This window comes from Populus alba, chromosome 1 (genome assembly GCF_005239225.2).
Source record: "Populus alba chromosome 1, ASM523922v2, whole genome shotgun sequence".
NCBI classification, from domain to species: Eukaryota; Viridiplantae; Streptophyta; class Magnoliopsida; order Malpighiales; family Salicaceae; genus Populus; species Populus alba.
This window is the reverse complement of record NC_133284.1, coordinates 10,601,476-10,612,005: the sequence shown is the minus strand read 5'-3', so window position 1 is coordinate 10,612,005 and position 10,530 is coordinate 10,601,476. Positions and strand designations below refer to the sequence as shown.

Sequence of the window (10,530 nt, the reverse complement as noted above, 5' to 3'; positions counted from 1 at the left end):
GTTCTACATACTTCATTTTCAGTTCTCTCAGTCAATTTTCTAAAAAACATGCTCAGCCTAAGAAAATGTATGCATTTTGCATGATGAGGAATGCCCGTGTCTCTCTCCTTGTAGTTATTACTAAATGTATTTTTGTGACGTTCGCTTTGCCGTGTATTATTGCCATGGCATACTTGAGGTTAAAACGCAATTGAAGCATCCCTCTTGATCAGTTTTCGTGTAGCTTAGAATCTTTACCTTGAGAATTCCGTGAACTAAATATAATAAAAGTATTCTACTCTCTTCAAGGATTCGTGAAGCGAGTTGAGTAGCAGATTGCCCTACACATTTGTTTCATCTGACCAGGTCGTTGGCACATCATGAAGCAATTGGAAAAAATCTCCCCTCGATGTTTGCTTGATTTTTTGCATTAATTTTTATGGCTTTTGTGAAATCTCTCTGAAATTGTTGAAAACGAGTAAAAAAAAGGTCGAGGGCTGAAGAAAATTAGTTTAGTGTGGGTGTAGATGAGCTGTTTAAGATCATCGAGTAAATTGGAAGAAAAAAATTGGCAACCAAAGTGAGAAAGTTTTGAAAGGGAGAAAAAGAAAAGAAAAAACAGATCACCGAGTAAATCCACAATGATCTATGTTTTCCTCCACAATGCACAGTTTCTAACACCCTTCAGATTTCTTCGTAATGTCAACACTTTTTTTTAATAAAAATATTGTTGAATGGACTTAGATTGGATTTTTTTTCTAAATAATCTTAAAAATATATTTTTTTACATCAATTTGACGACGCATTTAAATCATTTTTTATATATAAATTGGTTTGGAACTGTACAAAAACACATATTTGAACTGTGGCCACAAGGCTGAACCGGTATTACTTGTTAGAAATTAAAAAAAAAAAAAATATATCTATGAAAGCACAATCAATAAAAGAATAAAAAGTTTTGAAAGTGCCATTACAATTATTTCCAATATTGCTTCCAGTAAAGCACCATTAAGTGCCTTTCAAAAGAGTAGATGAAATGTTAGCGATAACAATAATTTCCAATCCGAAGAAAGGCAACTCAAGCGGAGGGATAAATATTACATCAGCTATTTTACATGACACAACAGCAACAGGAGCCTACCTAATCAGCTAACTAAAATTCTACCTGAAAAAGAAAATAGGTAAAATCGACATGCCAGTACTGATAAATATTTGATAAGATTACAGATAAAACAACACAGGAAGGTGTAAAGGTGAGTTTCTAGGATCCAAGGTTGAATGCCATTGTTGTCAGTGACAAACCTTTTGATGTACCAGTGAGGTGAACCCTATTGCCCTGCTGACAAAGTTACATTAATGTCAGCCGGCTTGTTCTTTGAATCAGGAGGCAAAGGAGACCAGCTATCTCCACGAAACGAGGAAGATGAGAAGTTGGTTTTAGGATCAGCACTAGATATAGGAATGGCTGCAGTCAGCACGACACCTGATAACGAATCATGCTTCTGTTTCTTTGGCTTCTGCTCATGCTGGTTCCCAGCCAGAAAACTGCCTACTACAACCTAATCAATTAGCAAGAAAAAAGACAGCAAGTTCATTACTTCTTACACAGGTTTAGCACCACAGTTTACAGTGCACTGGGATCAAGGAGAAAGAGACAGGAAAACAGTGAAATTTGACAAGCCAAACCTGTACAGGACTTGCAGCTACCAGCAGACCGGCAACTCCACCACCTACAACTCGTCCATCTGGACTAGCTAATGAAACGCTCATCCCACCAGATCTGCTTCTTGTTCCTCCAGTTTCAGTGGGCATAAATGAACCAGATAAAGACAATATCTCAAAGCGACCCTGGAAGAAAACAAGGAAAAGCTAGGATTTCAGCCAAAAATAAATTGATATTGGAAATTACGAAGTACAAGCAACATGAGGTGATAGAATGAGATAGTTGACCAAAAGTCCTAAAGTGTTTTTTTCAAATCCAATATTGAATTGGTAAGGAAAGGCAGTTTACAAGTTTAAAGGGCACAAGTAAGAGGAGCAAAATAGAACAAGATCCATTTTACAAATGTAATGTTTTAGATGAATAGCCAGCACCAGAACCCAAGGATAAAAGGCAGGAGAAAGGATGAAAAGAACAAGGACATGCATGAAACACATCACCAACCACGAGCATTTGTTCCTTTTCCATTCTATAAAGAGTTGAAAGAAAAAGGTTTCGTGATTAGGATTGCCAGTAACTCTTAAGGTAGAACTGCAATCACTAACTTTCATGCAGAAGTGCACCTTTACAGTAAAGACAGACAGTTGTTTTAGAGAACTAAAAGCTGAGGCTCCAAACACTCATCCGTGCACATTGCGCCATCAAAGAAAGAATGAGCAGGGTTACAGATACCAATTTGAATGAAAAACACAAATGAGAATTTTTTAAAGTGAATTAATTATCCCTGGATACAGCCAAGGGATGAACTGATATTGTGGACTACATATTCCCATGCGCAGAGGAAAAATGATGGAAAACAACACAAAATGAAATGGAATGGCTTGACCTTAAGCATATCAAAGGGAGATGTAAATCATATAGCATGAATCAGAATCAAGCATAAACAAAACAAGATAATTCATAACAGCTTAACTAGATGACAAAATCATTGTACATGATGAAGGACAAAATGCCTCACCTCATATGTTAATGTGCCCCCAGAAGAATCAGGCTGGCGAAGCGTAACACTAGAGATCACACCATTAGCTGAGAGGATGCATATAGCTCGAGGCCCTTGTTGAGAAAATGATATGACCTTCATTGTGACGTCCTAAACAACCAAAATGATAATTCTCTTTACATAAGTCAACACAATCTTAAAACCTAGGAAAACATATAATTCAATATCAGAAGTTATGAAAAAAACCCTTGATTTTGCAACTTCCAGGATAATTCACAAAGTATGAGGGAATCTTACACAAATCAAAGTTTTTAATTTTTATGCCTTGTCTATTTTGGAAATATATGCAAATCCTGATCAATGTTCACAGTTGCTCAAATCACAACCACTTTTTTCAAACACAAGTCATATTATGTTTGCATTTATACTAACAAATGACAAAACGAAAATCACAAAGTCAATACAGGGCATAAATACAAAACTACACTGGCTATGTTCAATATATACCTCGCCTGCATTGACCGTGATGATATGGGGAGTAAAATTAGCACCTACAGAGCATGCAACCCATTCACCTAGAAGAACAAATTACCACAGCATCAGTAACCAAGACATGGGAATTCTCATTCTGCAACAAATTATCAATTCACAGGGCTTCAAGCAACAAAAATACACCTCAAAGGTAATAGGAAAATCAATGCAGAGATTTTCAGAAATTTAAATTCAGAAATTCTAACTTTAACAGAAAATCAGGTAAGACATCATATTTGGGGTGGCCTCTTGGGCAATAGGAGACCCAATTAATGTGGCATAGAATACATGAAACCTTATGGTGGCATGGCCAAAGAAAAACAATTCCCATTGCCTTCTAAGGCAGCATTGCCAATAAAAATATGACATACCTGCAGCCCATCAAGAACTTACAAAATTGCATGATCAAAGAAAAGTCCCATGCATCAATGGCTGGTATGAATTGAGTACCAGTATAAAGATATTTGGGGATCCTTCAATCTCCAGGTGGAAGTTCTCTGTAATGGTATTTAAAGGCTCCTCAACCTGTGGGGCATGGATGTACGTAACTAACTCAAACAACCAGGAGAAAACTTCCAAGCCATCTCATAGCAAAAGAAGAGCCTCTCCAAGTACAGAATCTCCCTAGTTAAGAGAAGAGCTTAATGACCCAATTTCTAGATAATTATGGAAAGCTATTATCATGCTCCAAGCAAATGCAACAATCCTTTGAGTGGTGCAAAACCAATGTACCGTGTAAGCCACTAGATTACTCATAGGCGGGAATCTCCACTTATGGATCAGATTCAACACTGCAATCTAAAAACAGAAAGAAAGAAGGAAATTGAAGCACTGTTGCTATTGGGGTGGCAAGATAATCGCTAAGAGCTTGGGCTGCCTAGTAGAGGTGGTCTCAAGAGTTCAAACTCATGAATTTTGTATGTGGAATAATCAAACACCAGGTAAAATGAGGAATTGTAGTAAACGAATAATTTCAAGCAAACCCTTTTCACTTGATAAATAATATGCAAATTTTCAGCAAACCGTGAAAAAAGGAACTGACTTTGCCTAAAATACACTGCCAATGGCTTGTTGGAAATTGATGGTACTCTCCATTCTACTGATGGCCTGCTAAAAATTGAGGGCAGTGCATTTTACGGTCTCTGATGCAATTTGCCAAAAGTTCTAAATAAGGCATATAATCTAGAAAATTTTATTTTAGTAAGCAACCGAGATGCCCAACTCAACCAGAGATGGTAGAGATGAGAAGTCAAAACTCGCAACTCTCTGACTAGATTGTACATGCTATGGCATTTACTAGTCACAGTTGACCAAAATTCTTATATTTCGTATGATCATAGGAAACTTGAGAATTGCTCGGGGGGGAAAGCCAACTTCAGCAAGTGAGAAGAAGCCCACGAAGACTAAAGAGGGCAAGTTCGGCAACTAAGACAGGTCAAAACAATAGATCCAGATATTCTTACATCCAGACCCACTTGGCAGGAAATGATCACACAAGGTAAGAAACAAGAATCTAAAAGATAACCACAAAAACATCCCCGGTAGATAATATCGTAAACAGAACCAGCCATAAATACGATCAAAACCGGTAAACAAAAAAACTCCCTCCTTTCTTTTGGAAGCAAAGCGATGACATCTCTCTCTATTCCAATTCTGTTAACCATACAAAACACAGCAGCAGACCTTTACCAGGTAACCAACAACAGTACCTTCCACAAATTCTTTCCCCAAAAAAGGGAACACAAGCGCCAAAATACACCCTCGTAACAGCAAGATTCCCTCGTTACCACACCGACTTACATACCCTCACAACTCTCTTTCCAAACCCACTACACCCACAAACACACATATCAAGATCTCAACTGAAGCATCATTTCACAGGTCCCACTTTCACAGAACCCTTACTAAAAACCACCCAAATTTCTCTTAAATTAAAACAGACGACTGATATAAACATCAAAGATCCAAACTTTAAACCTAAAACAAGCACAAAAACCACTTAAGCTCAAACATCAAATTTCTCACCAAGATTCAAACTTCAACCACAAAACAAGCACAAAACACTTCAGCTCAAAAGGAATCCATAAAATCGACAAATTTATCCATTCGTTACCTAAATTCTCCAGTTCATACTTGGCTTTGCTCACTGGCTTTATTTTCTTTTGTTTCCCAGCTGAGAAATCAATCACCGGTGGCAGCAGCGCCGGAGCCGCCGACGAAATCGGCTTCGGAGACAAAGTCACGGTGACACTCCCGTCCGGACCGTACTTTCTAGGCCTCCCTCTCTTCTTCTTCGCTGGCACAGACCCCGCCGCGGGCGGCGGGTGGGGCGGTGGAGCTTGCGGTGGTGCTTGCGGCGGAGCTGGTGGCGCGGATCCAGGTGTTGAATTTGGGTTGTTGTCGGACCTGGGAGCGATTTGGTAATCTGAGGGAGCACCGGATCCCACCACTGTAACCCCCCCACCACCACTAGTACTATTTACAGTTGTTTCCATTCTTAAACCCTTCAAAAGATTTTTTTTTTTAATTATTTTTTTGGTTAAGTTTTCCTAAAAACCCATTTTGATTTTGAGCTCAAATCATCTCCAAATATTAAAAAGTCTAGATTTTTCTTGAAAATTAAACCTTAAAAATTCCAACTTTTTTAGAGGAAAAAAAAACCTCCAAAATATAAAACCCGGAAAGGAACAAAAAAATGGAAGAAAAGCTGGGGATGAGCTAGAAGAGAGAGCTTTATACAGGTAGATTTTAATCTTAAAAAAGAAACAAAAAATAGAAAAACTTGAGCTTTTTTTAGCTTAATTTTTGAGATTAGAGAGCTCCAAGTTGAGCAGAAACAGAACTTAACCGGGGTTTTAAGGAAAAAAGCAAAAAGGAAAAGAAAATTTGTGTTTTAATTTTTAATTTTTTTGTAGAGTGAAGAGAGTGATGAGAGCAGAAAGGAAGATTGGATTTAAGCTGTGAAAGTGAATTTAGATTTTTTGAATTAGTGGGGTGGTTTGAATTGGAAAATGGTTTTTTTTTTTTTCTGCGATAAAAATAATAGGAAAGTTTGTTTTGTTCTTTAGTTGTTGTTGAGCTAATTTTGTTCCTCACTTCTCAAAGTCTGTCCGAAATGGGATTAAGAAAACAATAATAATAATAATAATAATAATAATAATGGCAAATCGAAAATATTTAATAATAATAAAAGGCTGGCATTGATGAATATATGTGTGTGATGATTATTGGAGATTTGTATTTCTTGTTATATATTATAAAGATATTGATGTTATGGTTGGAATCTTGTGGGAAATTAAATAAATTAAATAAAGTTGAAAGTGGGAGGGGTTTTCTTTTCTCTCTCTCTTCTTTTTTCAATTTTTTTTCTTTTTTTAATTCTTGCTAGGGAAAGTGACAAAAGATGATATTATTGCCATCATTTTAATTACAGTTTTCTTTTCTCTTTTTAATTTTTGAGTGAATGGCAAGTAAAATTAAGCTGTCAAGAGAAGAAGAAAAAAATGTCCAGAAAAGGGAAAAGAGGAGAGTGGCTCAAGGCAAGCATGCCCCTTTTTACGGGGCCTGAATCCGATAAGCTTCTATCTGTGACGAGCAAAACCCACAAATACATGGTGGTGTACAGCGCTGGCTAGCTTTGTAAATGGATATCCCCTTGTGCATTTCATGCTTTTATTTTTATTTTTATTTTTATTTTCTCAAATTCTGGATCTATTTAGAACAGGGGTTGGAGAAGAAAGAGCTTGCAAAGCAACAAACGATAGTACAGCGATGCAATCCTCTGCTTATGCAAAATGGATTTCATTCTCTTGTATTGTTCCCTTAGCTTTGTCAAATGATGCAGTGATGAAAAAGATTGATGATGAAAGCTGTTCTCGTGTTTCTTATACTCTGCCGGGAGCGATGACCGATGGATTTTCTGCTGCAATCTTACTCGCCTTGCTGCTTATCCAAAATATTATTTTTATAAATTTTTCAGCTAAAAATATATTTTAAAAAATAATTATTACCATAACACCAAACATATTATTTCTTCTCTTTATTGCCGAACAGCGAAGTGTTTACTGATATTTGAAAAAAGAATATTATAAAGATAAGAAAATTAATAGAGGGGAGATCAGATCATAATATCAGCACAATCCCCTTTCATGGGGCCACGAGATTTGACCTTTAAAAATGCTGCTAGCGACAGCTTTAATATTCAAGAACAAGACTATAAAGCATCTTTTCTGAACTAGGGTTAGATTATCAATTGCCAAGAACAATAAAAATAAATAAACTAACAAGGTTTAGATAAGAACCAATTAATTATTAAATTGCTTGAGCATTTGAATAAATATGGCGATGACCTCGATGCATATTAACTTCCACGACTTTCTTTTTTGTTTTATTTTTTTAACTTCTTTTCGCATGCCATGTGTATTAATATTTTAATTGCTGGTCGGTAATCAGACCTAACTTTTGCATTAATCTAAGTGATGGGATAGAGAAAACTTGATTTAACAATTAAGAAATATCGAAAATTCATATAAATAAATTTCCACTTGAAGTTAGTGGTGCTTGCATTGCACGTCCATGTCAAAAAACAAAAAAAAAAAAAAAAATGGAATCTCAAAGGAGATGGAACATTATAAATTAATCTCGTTTTCATGAAAAGAAAAATAACTTGTTTATGCCTTCCTGTACTTGGTAATTATAAACAAGAATTTGTATGATCTTAGTTGCCGGCCCGGCGGGTCATCGGCTTGACAGTGTCACGACTTTTGGAAAAAAAATACTCACTGGCAATATATATATATAGTTAGTTAGTTAGTTAAATCTAACCTAGTTACATTTGACATCGTCGCCATGTTTAGACAAGCTTGTGTCTTGGAAGTGTAGTCAATGTGAGTTGAAATGACAGTCAAATGAGGTGTTGCTATCCAGGTTGGATCTTGATGAAAATGTGTCTTGACTCTAGTTTAATTAATGGAGAAAGAGAGAGATGCAAGGTTGCTGCTATGGAGTCTAAAATCACATGTGCATATATCAGGCTTTAAATTTGTAGGGTTTTCACGCGTTGATCAACTCCACAGAAAGAAGAGTCCTGCCATGCCCTAGACGTCTATCCATGGTTTGGCTCCTCGTCCTGTGAGCATGATTCGTGGTGGTAGAGGTCTCAATCCAAAGCTTTTTTAATCAGTTCATGATCTACATCCGAGTTTAATTAATTAGTTGTTAGATCAGACACGATGAATTTCGCACTTCTTTTTTGTTTTTGGTAAAGATCATTTTCTTTGTTATTATTATTTTGTAAATTAAGATATTAATTATCAAAGTCAACAAACCACTGCTTTGAATGAGAAGCAAACAAATTATAAAAGAAAAAAAAAAAAAAAAAAAAAGGGTTCCATGAGCTCCCATGACTCGTCCAATTGGCTGTTGTTATTATTTTAAGAGCCGTGATTGATTCTATAAGTTTTGTGAGAAAATGCATGAACCTCTAGACAAGGAAATTAAATCTAAATAAAGACATTGCAGTTTCTGTTTCACATCGACAGCTCACGACAGAAAAATAAGGCCATTTTTTTCTTTCTCTCTCTCTCTATTTTCAAGGGGGGAAAAAGTCTCTGATTTTCTCGCTCAAATACTTGGCTTTGCTGTCTCTCATTTTCTCCTATCAAAATTGATAGCAACTCCAAGAATGTGTATTAAGTGGGTGTTTGAAAATATATTAGTGGTTATTTTTTAAAGTAATTTTTATTTTAAAATATATTAAAATAGTATTTTTTTTATTTTTTAATACATAAAAATAAAAAATTACAGTTCAAAAGAACTGAAATAAAATCATTTTCTCATTTTCATGTATTAAAATGACCTCTATTAAGTAAACCTCTAAGAATAAGATACCTTGGACCCAACACAAATTTTCAGAGTGATTTATGAAACTGGATCGACCCTCTCAAAACTCTCCAGGTCATAAAAATTATGGACGGCCCATGAAATATTATAAGGTAAGCTAGCCCATTTATAGTACCTTTAAGACGCCTAAGCACTCGTAACGTTGGATTTGTGCTCTCACTGAATGCAGCCCTAAATAAATTACAGTCTTGAGACTTTAGGCCAGTGATCGCTGCCAATCTCCTAGAACCACTCCTGGTTTAGCCTTTTTGCCAATTAAATGGGCCAGCAATTTTCGTTTTTAAAATTAAGAGCATATGTTTTAAAATTATTTTTTAAAACAGAAATTATTTTTTTACTTTACTTGAAATTTGAAATTAATATTTTTTGATGTTTTCATATTGATTCGATATACTCATATCAAAAATAATTTTTAAAAAATAAAAAAATATCATTTTAATATATTTCCAAATAAAAATTATTTTAAAAAACAATCTCTACAATACTCTCAAACACCCTTTAAATTTTTATTATTGAACAAAATCTTTAACTAGTTCTTCGTTAACTTTGGAATTCGCTCCTTTTAACTTTAAAAAAACTCTTTGAAGTGTTTCAATAACATTATTTTGGGACATAATGAACCATTGAAGATTTGTTTTTTTCTTGCCATTAAGGATTTCATTTGTAGGCTCTCATCATATTTATCCAACAGATTTCAAGCATTCATGGAGTCAACTTATCAATGGCCAGCTCGAAAACCCTCGAGTTGAACTCACCAATATTATTAACTGAACTCGAAAAACAATAGCTGTTTGAGCTGACTGACTGGTTCGATCCTTTTCAAAAGGAGTCCCTTACATGACACAAAAAACATAAGCATGTGCCATATGACAACCAGCTAGGGTAGAGGGAAGCCGAGTTCTGTAGCATAATTCGATGGTTTCAACTGTCGGCCAGGTAGGATCTTTCTATAAGGTCTCATTTAGATGGCCAGGCATCGATCGATCCTTTTAGAACATTCCATTTACACGCCTTCTTACATCATCAGATGGAAAACTCAACGGCGCATTCATGAGCATGTTACAACTAGAAAAGGACAAAAGCAAGCATTTGGATAGATTCCAGTTACAAACACTAGACTAGCTGAAACATTTTAGCTCCCAAGATTCTTACATAAACAAACTGTCAATAAGTTAGGTGCATTATGCATGGTCAAGGTCCGGCGACACATGCAGGAGATGATGTTAGAAGAACTTGGAAAATTAATGAAGTTAATTAAGCAGAGGCTAGCTAGCTACTTAATTGTTCGTCTCCTTGGACATCCGGTAAAATTGGAATTACGTAGTGATAGCTACCTTTGTACAATATTGGAGTTGCCGTTCTAGATTTATTCTGAAAAACTACATTGTTAGCTAAAAAAATAGCATAGTAATTATCCCTCTTAATATGTCGTCCTCCTGGTCTCTTGTTTTTTTTTTTT

The 10,530-nt window shown here is 35.7% G+C and overlaps 1 protein-coding gene across 1 annotated transcript; it reads right to left on the bottom strand.

The window, feature by feature from the left end:
* Positions 1-918: 918 nt before the first annotated feature.
* Positions 919-7,018, bottom strand: LOC118036055 (AT-hook motif nuclear-localized protein 1). Its single transcript, XM_035041748.2, has 5 exons — positions 5,284-7,018; positions 3,147-3,214; positions 2,658-2,789; positions 1,666-1,827; positions 919-1,538 (listed from the first exon to the last, which is right to left on the bottom strand). Exons 1-5 carry the CDS (start codon positions 5,663-5,665, stop codon positions 1,308-1,310), a joined length of 975 nt encoding a protein of 324 aa, XP_034897639.1. The 5' UTR covers positions 5,666-7,018; the 3' UTR covers positions 919-1,307.
* Positions 7,019-10,530: the final 3,512 nt, after the last annotated feature.

What these genes read in the sequence shown, in the direction of transcription:
- LOC118036055 (XM_035041748.2), bottom strand. Translation starts at nt 5,665, where the DNA reads ATGGAAACAACTGTAAATAGTACTAGTGGTGGTGGGGGGGTTACAGTG. An exon ending in GTATGAACTGGAGAATTTAG is followed by an intron (nt 3,215 to 5,283) that starts GTAACGAATGGA and finishes TTGTTCTTCTAG; the next exon opens with GTGAATGGGTTGCATGCTCT. An exon ending in TAGCTGCAAGTCCTGTACAG is followed by an intron (nt 1,539 to 1,665) that starts GTTTGGCTTGTC and finishes CTAATTGATTAG; the next exon opens with GTTGTAGTAGGCAGTTTTCT.